This window comes from Eriocheir sinensis, chromosome 18, assembly GCF_024679095.1.
Source record: "Eriocheir sinensis breed Jianghai 21 chromosome 18, ASM2467909v1, whole genome shotgun sequence".
Classification (NCBI taxonomy): Eukaryota; Metazoa; Arthropoda; class Malacostraca; order Decapoda; family Varunidae; genus Eriocheir; species Eriocheir sinensis.
In genome coordinates, this window is record NC_066526.1 from 13,894,983 (window position 1) to 13,909,982 (window position 15,000).

The 15,000-nt window shown below is 42.3% G+C and overlaps 1 protein-coding gene across 3 annotated transcripts in view; it reads left to right on the forward strand.

The window, feature by feature from the left end:
- The window catches only part of LOC127000348 (pumilio homolog 2-like), a 165,223-nt gene that overhangs the window by 16,491 nt on the left and 133,732 nt on the right, over window positions 1-15,000 (forward strand). Inside the window, exon 1 of one of the 3 annotated variants that reach the window (XM_050863970.1) lies at window positions 6,020-6,209. The exons of the other annotated variants lie outside the window; for them this stretch is intronic. Coding sequence (XP_050719927.1) covers window positions 6,186-6,209 — 24 coding nt within the window. The 5' untranslated portion in view covers window positions 6,020-6,185. Of the gene's footprint in view, window positions 1-6,019; window positions 6,210-15,000 lie in introns of those variants that run through there. 3 annotated transcript variants of the gene reach the window in all.

Here is a 15,000-nt window from a genome sequence, read left to right on the forward strand (position 1 = left end):
TGTGTGTGTGTGCTTGCGTGTAACCTAACCTAAGCTAACCTGTCTCTTCCATCAAAGTAAATTATCCTTATGACATTCATTTCTGTGTTATCTGAATAGCATCACGTGTAGTATGCATTCATTTATCCGCCGTGAGTTCCTCTGATCTTGCCGCGGCCTTCCTGTGTTCCTTGAGTAGATGGACACGTAAAACCAGGGACCGTTGATCCTATATACCTGAATATGGGGACACCCGTAAGATTTATAACCTACGTGTTCCCTTCTATGTTACTTTAGTCTTGCCTCGGTCTTTTAAAGTTCCCGGAGTGGATGAACACATACTCAGAGACCATTAATCCTTGTTACTTAAATATGGGAACAACCGTGAGATTTTTAACCCACGTGTTCCCTCCCTTGTCTTGCCTCGGTCTTTTAAAGTTCCCGGAGTGGATGAACACATACTCAGAGACCATTAATCCTTGTTACTTAAATATGGGAACAACCGGAAGATTTTTAACCCACGTGCTCCCTCCCATGTTACTTCTTGCCTCGGTCTGTTAATGTTCTTTGAGTGGATGAACACATAATCAGTGACCTTCTCTTCCTTGCTGCCTGAATGTAGGGTCAAAAGTAAGGTATTTGCCCCGCGTGTTCCCTGCCTTGTTAATTTGGTCTTGCCTCGGTCTTCTAATGTTCCTTGAGCGGATGAACCCGGTAGCTGCGGGGATCATGTTTCTTAAAGGCCCCTCTAAGCGAGAAAAATGAGAGAAAAATCATCATTCACGCCAACCACTTCATAATATATATATCAACGCATTTGTGATCAGTTTATGCATCTATTTTTGGGGGTTTATATCATGGCAAAAATTTGGCCCGTCGCTGGTACACGGTAAAGCCACAAATTTGGCCTGTCGCTGCTACCGGGAAAGCAGTGACCTATTTTACTAGTTATCTAAATATAGGGCCAGAAGTAAGATATTTTGCTCACCTATTCCTTCCGTAGTTAGTCGTATCTTGTCTCGGCCTTTTAATACTTTGGGAGTGGATGGACACATAAAATCAGTTTCGTTTTCTTCCTTGTTGCCTGGATATTGACAGCCATACGACTAAATAATATCAATGGCGCCACTATAAACAACTGCCTGCGCCATGACGGGCTCGGGCAGACCATCAGGCCCTAATGCAATAGCCTACCGGTGCTATAGGCTACATGTAAAAAAAAAATATATATTTATCCCTCGTATACTCCCCTTGGATACTCTGATCTTGCTTCGGTCTTCTAATGTTCTGGGAGTGGATGAACGCCTATAACAAGTGACCTTTTTTCCTTGTTGCCTGGATATTGACAACTTGTAAGACATAATTATATCTCGTATACTCTCCCAAGTTACTCTGATCTTATTTCCGTCTTTTTATGTTTACGCAGTGGATGAACATAAAATCAGCGATCTTTTATCCTTGCCTGGACAATGACAACTGTAAGACATAATTATATATCTCGTATACTTTCCCTAGTTACTCTGATCTTACTTCGGTCTTCTAGTAATGTTCCCGCAGTTGATAAACATAAAATCAGCGACCTTTTTTCCTTGCCTGGACAATGACAACCGCAAAACATTCTTCGTGTACTTTCTTTGGTTACTTTGATCCTGCTTCGGTCGTTTAACATTCTGCGAGTGGACACAAAACCAGTGACCTTCTCTTGTTGCCTGGATATCAACAACCGTAAGACAGGCTTCGTATACTCTCCTTAGTAGCTCAGATCTTGCCTCGGTCTTAAGAGTAGATAAACATACGATTGATGAACCTTTTTCCTCGTTACCTCGATATAAGTAAGCTCTCTTTTGGCCACTCTTCTTTACTTTCTTCCATAGGAGCAGTGCGAGCGAGCTTTTTTGTTTAGTTTTTTTTTTTTTTACAATAAAGGAGACAGCTCAAGGGCACAAAAAAAGGAAACTAATAAAAAAGCCCGCTACTTGCTGCTCCTAAAAAGAATCCAAAGAGGTGGCCGAAAGAGAGGTCAATTTCGGGAGGAGAGGTGTCCAGATACCCTCCTCTTAAGCTACTAAATTTACTGTAGAAAAAAGAACGTATAGTTATTTTACCTACGCTGCGTACCTACTATAAATGTCTCCGGATGAAAGCTTATGAAAGTAACATCTTGCATTTCATCAGTAAGCCCTGATTTTATCGTATCATTATTGTCTTAAATACCGGTAGACACAACATTTTTTATGCTTCCTCGACATCTTTCCCGTACCTGCTCTATTTTCTCCACGGATGAAAACATAAAACTGGTGACCGTTGAAGAACAAGCAACATCTACACGACCACACTAACTAACCTGAAGCCGCAGCAATCACGATGCAAGGACAGACACACACTCGTCCCTCGGATTCTCCTGGTGGTGGAGGTGGTGGTGGTGGTGACGGCTGGGGTCAAGCACAACACCTCTTAAACGTGCTTACCTCGAGTTGGCTGTGCTTTGGGTTCTTTTGCTGTGTCAAGGTTATAATGTCTAAGTCATATAAAACCTATTAACTGTTATGTCCTCAATAGGCATGTACGTTATATAAGGTGCATACGACGTGACTGTGTGTGTGTGTGTGTGTGTGTGTGTGTGTGTGTGTGTGTGTGTGTGTATTAAGGAAGTTAAGGAATAATATCAGTTATTGACTGAAAATTATACACGTGATGGGGGTGATTAAATCATTCCTCATTGAATGCTTAATAAATATAATGGTGACTTTACTACTTAAAACTTAAGACGCTACAAATTTAAGATGTATTAAAACTACTTACCATGGGAGGCACCGCACGGAGTTTTATCTGTCCGTGCGCGGCAGACAGGCCTGATGTAGTGGGTTGGGGGAGGCGCCCCGGGTGAGTGGGTGGCGGTGACGAAGGTGGTGCAGCGTACCCGTCACGGTGTTATGGCCAGACACAGGGTGGTCAGGACATCTTCGTAGGTGTTGTAAGCAGGGCCTAGGATGACCCTACATGCCCGTTTCTGAACCCCTTTGAGCTGTTGTTGTTAATTAAGGGTCAGAGAGGACAACCACGCTTGGGAGGCGTACGTGACTTTTGGCAGGATACATAATCGAGTAGCATATACTGCACAACATCTTAGCGGCTAAGATGTTGTGCAGTATATGCAGGGCGCTGGGGACATCGGCTAAGACTTAGCCGATGTCCCCAGCGCCCTAGTGTGCAGCATGTAGTACGGCAGCTTGTACGATGTTGCTCTGACGACGTCGGTGACGTGCTGCTTCCAGTTCATTTGGTTATCCACAGTGATGCCAAGTAGCATGGTCGACTGCACTGTTCGGAGTGGGTGGGGTCTAAATGATAACTGGAGGGGGCATTGCTGTTATGGAGGTGCAAAAGTGCATCACCATGGTCTTGGTGCACTTGATTGACACTTCTCCGTCTACACTTGAAACCTGTCAAGGGTTTCTTGCGAAGGTGAATAGTCCGGGGCCCTGTTGTTGATGGAAATATCCATGGTACTGTCTTCCACGTACTACCAATGGCGTTATGTGACCGAGAGGGCGTCGTTGATGAGCACCAAGAAACAAAGAGGACCAGTATTAATATGTGAGGCGCCACACGTTAGCTGTTGAAGGGAGTAGACAGAACTTTGGGAGTGAACTGCCTACTGACTGCTTCTGAGAAAACCAGTCAGCCACGCGACAAGATTCGAATTAAGTCCTAGTTTTATGGCCTTTGTGATGACAACCGTGTCGTCTGCAAGGTCAGATGCTTTCCTTAAAGCTACGAAAGCTAGGGAAGAGGTATCGCGTTTGTCTAGGTAACTATGATATTAGGAAGCTGACCAAACAGTAAGAAGTAGAGGAGGATTTAATGTTACTACATTGTTAAGTGTACGGAGCCTCATGTCCTAGTAAGCCCAGTCAAAGGTAAGTTCTTACAAGTTAGCAAGTTTGCTGATAACACAAAAGTAGGAAGACTATTATAATCAGTTCAGACAACGACGCATTGGTGTTATAGGAGGAACTAAATGGCCTATATGAGTGGGCCAACAAACGGATGCAACATATAGTGTTGGAAAAACTACCCCCCTTAATAATTACTACGCATCAAATATAATTTCTTGACTACTACAGCTACGAATGGGATTTGGGTGTGCGTGTGAGCTTTGACCTTCGAGCCGAAATCACTTTATTACCGCCAGAACCGCTAAATAGTCTTGGGTTTTATTTCTAGAAGCGTAAGTAAACGGAGTGCAGATGTAACCGTAAATTGTATGTGGCAATGGTTAGGCCTCATCTGGATTATGCTGTTCAGTGTTGGTGCTGCTATTACAGAAAGGATATCGATTCCCTCGAATTAGTACAGAGAAGAATCACTAAAATGATTCAAGAATTAAGGACTTACCGAAGTGACCGGCATTGTGAGGTGCAGGAAGAGGAGTGGTTTACGAGACTGCAGAGAGCTTTGACCTTAGAATACCGCTGTCTATTTTGGCCTGTTTAAGGTTGTGTAGTTTTCTTGGGTAATAGTTAGCTTTGGGGAATAGAACGTGATGCGGGACTTAGAGAGAGAGAGAGAGAGAGAGAGAGAGAGAGAGAGAGAGAGAGAGAGAGAGAGAGAGAGAACTATAGCCTCGTCTACCTATCTTAGGCTAAATAATAGATGTATGTTATTAAAAGCATGGGTATTTCTCAAACCTCTCGCTGCAGGTAGTAATATTTCGGTTTACGCACGAACTCTACAGCGGACTGTAAGGAGATATTTACTGTGAACGAGAGGTAGAGAGATAGACTAAATTCACAGACCCCGCTGTATGCAAAATAGCTAATGCATCTTGTTAACTTGGCATGTTTTTTTTTTTTTTGTCTCCACTCACAGAGTGAGTGAGAGCATTCAGTCTGGTTGGGTATGGGAACAAGCGGGAAGGAAAGACAGCCAGACTAGACTCCCAGACTCCTCCAGATGACAAATAACTGATGTATCTCCTTGATAAACTCGCGATATTTTTGGTCACCTTTTGCAGCCCTTGAAGAAATGATGAGCGTACGAATTTTGTTTAGTTCCCAGTAACTACCGTATCTATAAAGGTATATTTACTGAGCATGGGTGAAAGCAAAGTATAATCATAATTTGACTGTGGGTGAAAGGTGACCTAGACACCAGAGTCCTCCAGATGCTAAGTAACATGTATCTTCATATTAAACACATTGTGCTCTATTACCACTCGCGGCCCGTGAATATTCGGTGAGCCTGCGAGCATTGTCGAGTTGTTATGAGGGCGTAATTACGTGGTTGGAGGGAGAGGTGAAGAGAGGTATAAGCTGACTCTCAGACCCCGCCAGATACTAAATAACAGATGCATCTTTTAAAGTCTAGTATTTTTTTTGTCATCTCGCGGCCCGTGAATACTCGGTGTTCTTGCTGTTGTCTAGCGGTTACAAGGGAATATCTACCGGGTATGGGAACGAGGGAGAGATGTGTGGACTAGGCTCCCAGACTCCGCTAGATGCCAAAATATCAGATCCATGCTATAAAATTTGCTTTGTTATTGTCAGCTCTTGCTGGCCGTGAAGATTCGCACCGCATAAGTTTATATACACCAGATTTTAAGGAGATATTTACCGTGAACTAGAGGTAAATAAAGATAAACGACTTCCCCTCCGCCAGATTCCATAATATTTACTAACAGATCTGCCTTCATGTTAAACGCTATATATTTGTCGCCTCCCGGCCCGTGAAGATTTGGTGTGCGTGCGAGGGTTCTGTTTAGTTGGTATAAGGAGATATTTACCGAGTATGGGAAAGAGGGAGAGGTAAAGAGAGGTAAACTAGACTCCCAGACTCCTCCAGATGCCAGATAACACATATGTCTCCTTATTAAACTCGCGATATCTCTCTGTCACCTCTCGCTGCCAGTGCATACTCGTGCGAGCCTTCTGTCTAGTTGTCACAGGGATATTTACCGGGTTGGAGGGAAAAAAAAGAAAGAGAGAGATAAAGAGAGGTAGAGAGTGTGAGAGGGGATGCGCAGTGGAGGAGCGCGCAGTCTTTCCTCCCGTGTGGTTGGTCTTTGTCTCCAGTCGTTCGTGGATTGATCATGGAGTGAGCCCGTAGGTGCGCGGCGGCCCCAGTGTGTTAGCGCCCCTCTGTGTATTATTTGTAAATATTTCCGAGAGCTGTGTAATATAGTGTGTACATTTGGAGGAAGAAGCATGCGGGAGCTGAACGAAGAGATGGTGAGTACCGAGCTGTGTCTGGTGTGTGAGGGCGGGAAGAGAGGGAGTGGGTGCAACAAGTTAGGCGTGCTGGGACGGCCATGTTGAAGGCTGCTCTCGGCTCATCATCACACATAGGGCAATTTTAACGCTTTTCAGGGGGTTAGGAGCCTTGTCTGGTGCATGTAGGCAAGAACCAAGGTGGCTAGGTCCATTTAGTGTTGGGTACAAGGCGATGAGTACTCCGGGTAGACCGTGGGAAGAGTTAAAGAAAGCCTATTCCTGCCACGGTGGTGTGCGGGCTTAGGGAAGGTTGGCAGGCCTGTGTCGGGCTCTGATGCCATGTTGGGGAATGTCCTATGACGAGTTTTCCCTCCTCATGCTCGGTTTTACATGTCCACATGCCTCACAAATGCCCCTAATGTCACTTCTGTCATTTCTGAGTCACTGGTCACACCTGGTTCACTTGAAACTGGCGGACTCGGTGTCAAATTTTTTTTTTTCCGCGAGTTGTCAAGGTGTGCATGTGTGTGTGTGTGTGGGTGTCTGGTGCAGGCTATTCACCTTCCTACTTCGCCGACAAGCATATCGTAACCTGTTTGTGACGAAGCAGTAGTAGCTGTAATGGTAATAGTTAGTACTAGTGGTAGCAGTAGCAAAAGTAATTGAAGTGCCAAATGTAACTTCCCATACGGTTCTACTTCCTTGTGTGTGTGTGTGTGTTTCAGACGCCGGCATGCTCTCTCTCTCTCTCTCTCTCTCTCTCTCTCTCTCTCTCTCTCTCAAAAATTATCTGTTTGAAGGGTAGGGCACTTAACTCATTGATAAACATCTTTTCTTTGTCACGCATTATGACAAGTAAACAATGTTTACGCTTGGTTACTTGGTTTAGTAAATTCGATATTCATTAAATGGAGGTTCGTTACGTTTTAGTGTATCATTATAACATTTGGAAGAAAAGGTAACTAAAATGGAAGAAAGGATCGTTCAAGGGTAAGGGAGGATTCATAGCAAAATTTAAGGACGTGTTTTCTTCTCTCCTGTTGTTCCTTACCTTCCATTTTGTCAGTAAAACCCGTATATAATAGTACGAAATTTGGAGGAGAAATCTTGCTGAAAGGAGTAAACAACACAAGCGAGAAATGGGCAAGACATGAATGTGGTAAATACCGTGAGATGAAGGAAAATGGGAGCGGGAGTTACACATAATTACCAACAACATAATATATGATGCATAATATATAAACGAGATAATGTTAATGAGAAATCGTCAACAAAGAACGCTACAAAAATTGGAAGGGAATTTTATTGATACGAAATACCTATATAACTTTGCTGATTTATATGGGAAATTACTAACAACTATACAAACATTGAATATAATATTATTGATGCAAAATATATATACTAGATAGTGTTTAGGGGAAGTACTAAGAAAGAATGATAAAAAAATGAAAAAAAATATTACTGATTATAAATATATAGACGATGATATTCAGGGGAAATTACCAACAAAGAACATTTCAAAAGAGGAAAATATAATATTGATGGATAATACGGAAATGTTTAGGGGAAGTTACCGACAACAAGCGACAAATTGTAAAAGAGGATATTCAGTCAAAATATATAAAACTAGCTCATGTTTAGGGGAGGGGGTAGGAAGTGAGCGATCTGAAGAAGGACGTTTTAATTTTAGTGTTTTCTGAGAGGTCCGTGCCAGGAATGTGTGTGTGCCCAGTTCACCCACTTACTTGTCCTCGAAATACTCGTCTCAGCCAAGGCTGTGCAAGGGATAGAAGGAAAGATATGAAAAGTAGAGTGTAAGATTAAATTGAATAGATAAGGATAACAGGAAATAAGGTGTATAGGAGAGTAGATGAATAGATTTGGTAGGAGAATCAAGTTAATTTTGTGTTTATTAGTAATATTACTAATATTCGTTTTGCTGTTATTTATTCTTTATTTTCATTATTACTGTTACCAACTCCTTTATCTTATTACCATTACTATTGTAGTAGTATTTGTTCATCATCATCAGCCAATCTTAGTGGATTGCAAAACAAAGGTCTTTCCCAGCGTCATCAACCTCTGTCAGATGATAGATTACTCCATCCTACTCCGGCTAAATTATATAATGTTCTTATTTCATCTCTCTGCCTGGCATTCTGGCTGCCCTTACTCTACAATTTCTGGGTTGCCATATTTTTGTTGCCCATCTGTTATTAGCTCTTGTATTATTATTATTATTATTATTATTATTATTATTATTATTATTATTATTATTATAGTATTATCAAAGTTATTCTTCATGTAGGTCTTTTCTTTTTCTTCTTCTTCTGCTTCTGCTGCTTCTTATTGCTATTCTGTATTTGCATCATTATTGACAATCTTGTTCAGGTTCTTGTCATTTTATTATTATTATTATTATTATTATTATTATTATTATTATTATTATTATTATTATTATTATTATTACTACTACTACTTCAATTGTTATTATTATCATTCTTATAGTCTTATTGTTAGCATTGTTGTTATTGTTTTAGTTGTTGCTGTTGTAGTAATAAGTTGGCAAGGTTATCTTATTGTTATCTCTTCGCACTGTTGACAAGGTGGCGCGTCGTGTGTGTGTGTGTGTGTGTGGTCCCGTCTCCGTATCTGTACTTGTCTTTAATTAAAGTTGTGCACACTCCGCCGATACTACTTTCTCACTTAGTCTATTCCAACCTCTATGTTTCTTTGCGGGAAGCTATATTTTTTATGTCATGCATCTTCCTTTCCTCTATTTTTAACTGTGTCCTCGTGTGTTGCTGGTGTTTCTTACTTCTCTTAGTAACTCCTGATTATCTACTTCTTACATTTTATTCCACAATTTGTAAATTAGTATTGTGTGTGTGAGCGTGTGTGTGTGTGTGTGTGTGTGTGTGTGTGTGTGTGTGTGTGTGTGTGTGTGTGTGTGTGTGTTTTGAAGTCGTGTGTGTGTGTGTGTGTGTGTGTGTGTGTGTGTGTGTGTGTGTTTTTAGAAAGATCGTATGCTGAAAGAGTGTGTGTGTGTGTGTGTGTGTGTGTGTGTTTTTAGAAAGATCGTATGCTGAAAGAGTGTGTGTGTGTGTGTGTGTGTGTGTGTGTGTGTGTGTGTGTGAGAGAGAGAGAGACCTTGGCCTTGTCTTAGTCCATAGTGTGTGTGTGTGTGTGTGTGTGTGTGTGTGTGTCGAGGACAAGGAAATCTGTTCTCTGTCGGTCGTAGAAGGAATATGCATTCCTTTTCGGGAATTTGTTTTACCCTCTCTCTCTCTCTCTCTCTCTCTCTCTCTCTCTCTCTCTCTCTCTCTCTCTCTCTCTCTCAAACCTTGAAAGGAATGGAAAATGTGCCTTACATTCACGAGATTGTTTTTGGTGAAGTATTGTAGGATTTTGGTCTTCCGTCCGCAGTGTTGTCATACCAGTGGTGCTGAAGGTATGGGGACAAGTTGTTCCTTTATCCTAGGCTATATAACACGTTGGCAAAGCTACTTTCTTCCTCAGGGGATAAATATAAAAAAACCCACTTCATTATATACCGGTAGTACATTATAATTTATTGATGACCTAAATCGGGGGTCGGGAACCCTTTATGGCAAGTAGCCCCGTTTACTTAAAAAAAAGGTCTCACTGAACCGCAATGCAAGCACTGCTCAGATCTTTCCAAAGGTACCGTGCACAAAACTTTTTTATTATTTCCTTGATTGAGCCGCAGGTTGCCAACCCCTGAACTTAATTAACATTAATGCGGTGGCCGGCCACTCCAAGCTGTCATGGCAAGCGGGTTTGATGTCAAAGAACAAGATGGAGCGAACATAACGTCATTGTAGGGAAGTGTAACACTCAGTTGAATAAACTATGCCCCATACATAGGCTGTTTTCATCAGTAACTTCGCCGTAATATGTGTAGTTAATGCAGCCACATGACTGACCTTATGTGTCCAAATTTATTAAAGTTCTTTATATGTCTCACCTAACCTGACATTACCAAACTCTCCCTTACCTTCCCTTCCCTTACTGTACCTTAACTTCCCAGTCTTAAAACTCTTAACATGCCTCATCTAAGCTTACCTCACTCCCTTACTTTACCTTGCCAAATCTTAGTTAATTATACCTAATCTTACTGCCTAACCTAATTTTACGTCACCTCATCTTGCTCAACCTTACCTTACTGTACCTAGTATTACCTTCTGAGCCTAGTCTAGTCATACCTCACCTTACCGTACCTAGTTTTACCTATTAATCTAACATAACCCTACCGGTACCTCAACTTACCCTACCATACCTATATCTACCTTTCTAACCTAACCTAGTCTTACCTTACGCCACCTTACCTTGCTTTACCTTACTCTACCTGGTCTTACCTTACCCTACCTTACACAACAATGCCCATTCTTACCTTACTGAACCGAACCTAGTCTCACCTTATTGTTTTCTCTGTACCTATATTTTTTTTTTTATAGTCTTGCCTAACCCACCCCTCACCCACCCACCCACGCCCGGGACTTTCGTTTTAAACATTTCTTCAAACTTTCACCGTGACTGGAATACCCTGTTTGTTTGTTTTTGTCGTGTCTGCGTATTCTTTGACTCCCAAGTTCCTACTGAAACGAAACACAGAATTAGATATTTCAGGAATGATAGAAATATAGGTACTGAGGCTACGGCTACTACTGCTGCTACTATTATTATATACTACTTCTACTACTACTACTACTACTACTACTACTACTACTACTACTACTACTACCACCACCACCATTACTACTACTACTACTACTACTACTACTACTACTACTACTACAACTACTACGAAGCCGGCCCAATCAAGGATAGGCTTGAATCGTAGCCAGGGGGATCGGCTGACACGAAGCCAACTCTCCGTCCCCTCGTCGCGGCGTCCACAGTAGAGGGTGGGGGGTATCAGGCGAGGGGCGTGGAGGCGGCAGCTCGTCACTCAATGAGGCGCGTAACCCGGGGTGGTGGTATCAGTCTTGAGGAGGCACAAGTTATTCATCGCTTCACCTTCACGGGGTTCCCCACTCTTTAATGCCCCGCGCCCGCTAGGAAGTGTTTGATTCATGTTCGCACCCCTACAAAATTATATATCACATTTGAAGGTAGTCTGATTTCAAACTGAATCACATATAATACTGTTGGTGAACAAATGAACTAAAGAACAAGATTTTCACTCATTGCATCAAATTCAAATAACCCTACCAATTGATTCAGATAAAAAAAAATCAAAATCACTTCTCACAAGCCACTTTGTTGCACCCCTGAAATTCCATCTCGCATCCCTGAGGGCGTAGGCGGGCATCCCACTTTGGGACCCCCTGCTGTATACTGTTAGCCAGGAGATTTGTCAGTTTTCTTTATAAGGAGTAAACATTTATCACTTGCTATTGCGCGATGCAGATAAAGTTCACATGCTGAAAAAAAAAAAAATGTTAGGACAGCGTTAGGCATAGATGGGATACATTTAGGTCCAGGAAGGAAATAGGTAAAAAGATGTTCGCAAATTGGGTACTGGGTGAGTGAAGCAATTTAAGCAGCAAATGCAAATATGATTGTAGTTATGAATGGGGACGAGCTTTGATGAGTAGTACCTAATTAGTTGGGCGTCTGGACTCTTTTTTTAGTCTCCTCATATCCTGGTGTATCCTTGTGCACAGCTTCAGATCCCTACGCCGTCTGGCCTCCTTAAATCTCTTGTAGTCTTATATCGTGTACAGACGGGTCCGCTTGCCATTTTTGTCTCATATCCTTGTGGAGAGCTCTCTATGTTAATAACGTCTGGCCCCCTGCAGTCTCCTAATACCCTATAACCTTGTGTACTCATACCCTCGTGTACAGACTCCTATCCTCATGCCGTTTAACCTCTTCATATCCTTGTATATACTTGTGGATAGCTCTACATTTTACTAACGTCTGGCCCTCTGGAGTCTCCTAATATCCTTGTTTATCCTTGTGTACAGCCTCAAATCCCAATGCCGTCAGGCCTCTTGTAGTCACCTTATATCCTCCTTTGTCCATTTGTACAGCCTCAGAAGACAGTCCTATAGAACCTTAACACGCTGGGTGACTACTCATTCATGCTCTTAATTATTCGTATGTCCATGTCCAGGATGCAGACTCAGATGGACACTTTGATTTCGCATTCTTGGCTCTATAAATGGTGACGCGTTAAAGGGTTGAAGATTGAATGTGTTAACTGTTGCATAATGAAGTAGTTTGTTTTGCGGATTTTTCTGATACTAGCCACGTTTTTCATTTTCTTCCTCCTATTAGGTACTCATTCACGAGGGAATTATCAAGACACCTCCCAGTCCGAAAATGATCTCTCTTTTTTTCGGGCACCTGTTTGCTTTGGCAGGAGCAGCACCTAGCGTTTTTTTTTTCGTTTTGTTTGTTATTTCTTCGTATATTGGAGCTGCTTCGTTTACTGTAAAAAAGACAAATCATTACCTGTCACGATCCAAGATTTATGCCAGTGTCCAGGTGTGAGCGATGGTAGACTGTTATGAGTGCGGTCAAGGCCTTGGACTGAATGTGGCTGTGGTAACCTTGATGACTGATTGCTTGGATTGAGTCCCCGTGTGTCGGTGCGTGCCAGCCCCGAGGCGCTGCTAAGGAGGTACCTTGTGTGACACCTCCGCTGTCTTTGTAAAGAGATGCGCGAGGTGAAGAAAATGACACAGAAAAGAAATAGTCGAGAGAGAGAGAGAGAGAGAGAGAGAGAGAGAGAGAGAGAGAGAGAGAGAGAGAGAGAGAGAGAGAGAGAGAGAAAACCGCCGCTGACCAGTTCTTAGAAGGGGAGGGAAAGGAGATATTCAAGGGGGTGAGGAAAAAAAAAAGGTGATGAGAAGAACTAGTGTGTGAGAGAGAGAGAGAGAGAGAGAGAGAGAGAGAGAGAGGGGACAGTAAAGGAACTAGGTAAGGAGACAAAGAAAAGGTGAGGAAATTGGAGAATGAGGGAGGGAGACAAGGGAAGGTACGGAGAGAAAGTAAGGTAAGGAGAGGAAGAGAGGAGTTATAACAAGGCATGGAAAGACGGAGGGACGGAGAGGGAGATGAACTGTAACGAGCAATGGAGAGATGGAGGAACGTTGAAGAGGAGGTAAGGTAACGAGGGAGAGAGACAAAGAAAGAGGAGGAAAGGAAGGAGAAACAATTCGAGGGAGAAGAGAGGGAGGTAAGGAGAGGGAGATGAACTGTAACGAGCAATGGAGAGATAAAGGAACGTTGGAGAGGAGGTAAGGTAACGAGGGAGAGAGACAAAGAGGAGGAAAGGAAGGAGAAGGTAAGGAGAGGGAAGTGAGAAGGTAAATGAGAAATATATGGCGGTAAGGAAGGGAAAAGAGAAAAAAAAATCATCACTCACACAAACCATTTCATAATATATACAAACGCATCTGTGATCATTTTATGCATCATCTATTTTTCGGGGGTTAATATCATGGCAAAAATTTGGCCCGTCGCTCGTGCACGGTAAAGCCACAAATTTGGCCCGTCGCTGGTGCACGGTAAAGCCACAAATCTGGTCCATCGCTGCTACCGGGTTAATCCTTCCTATGACGACACGCTTGCGAGACGGGCATATCAAGCCATCCACAAAACAAACACTTTTTAATGCAAGAGTAACTGTAGTCACCGCACTCTAAACTGACCCGAAGTCCCTCCCCCTCGTAGCCATGGGAGCTGATTGGTTTGGTTGCCTGAAAGGTTGCAGTTGGGGGGCCTTGGGGGTCAGTGTTATATTGGAGGGAGGGTGACTGGGAGGGGCGACCGTTTCTGCAACACCTTAATCATATCGTCTGTGTAGGTAGGGGGTTAGGGGGGGGTTAGGTTAGGTTAGGATATGACTCAGGACGGTATCATAAGACTTGCTTCTCACATTAGCTACGGTATTTCTAAAGGTCAAAGAGGGGGTTAGTCGGGTTCTAATGAGTGTTTCTTCAGGTTCATGGTACAGAAGAAGAATCAAACTTCCACCAGGGTCATAAAACTACTACTTGAAATGTCCACAACTCCTATGAAAGTCTTGTCAAATGTGTGCTCTTGGGCGACGAAATATCTTACAATACAACCCTTAGACCCTTTCAGTCAAGTGTTTCAAGACATTCTCAAAAACAAACAAACTACTCTTGGAAATGCCCATAACTCCTATGAAAGCCTTGTCAAATGTTTGTTCATGGGAGACGAAATATCTTACACGACCTTTAGACCCTTTCAATCAAGAGTTTCAAGACATTCTCAAAAACAAACAAACTACTCTTGGAAATGCCTACAACTCCTATGAAAGCCTTGTCAAATGTGTGTTCTTGGGCGACGAAATATCTTACAATACAACCCTTAGACCCTTTCAGTCAAGTGTTTCAAGACATTCTCAAAAACAAACAAACTACTCTTGGAAATGACTACAACTCCTATGAAAGTCTTGTCAAATGTTTGTTCATGGGAGACGAAATATCTTACACGACCTTTAGACCCTTTCAATCAAGAGTTTCAAGACATTCTAAAAAACAAACTACTCTTGGAAATGCCCATAACTCCTATGAAAGCCTTGTCAAATATGTGTTCTTGGGCGATGAAATATCTTAAAATACGACCTTTGACCCTTTCAATCAAGAGTTTCAAGACATTCTCATAAACAAGTCAAAAGTTAAACTATTATCTTCACTCATTCCTTTTACTGGCATATAAGGGTTCTTTACATCATTATAATTTTACAGTTTCCTATGACCTATACCTACGTTTTTAAGAGAAAGAGTGAAGAAATCTGATTCCT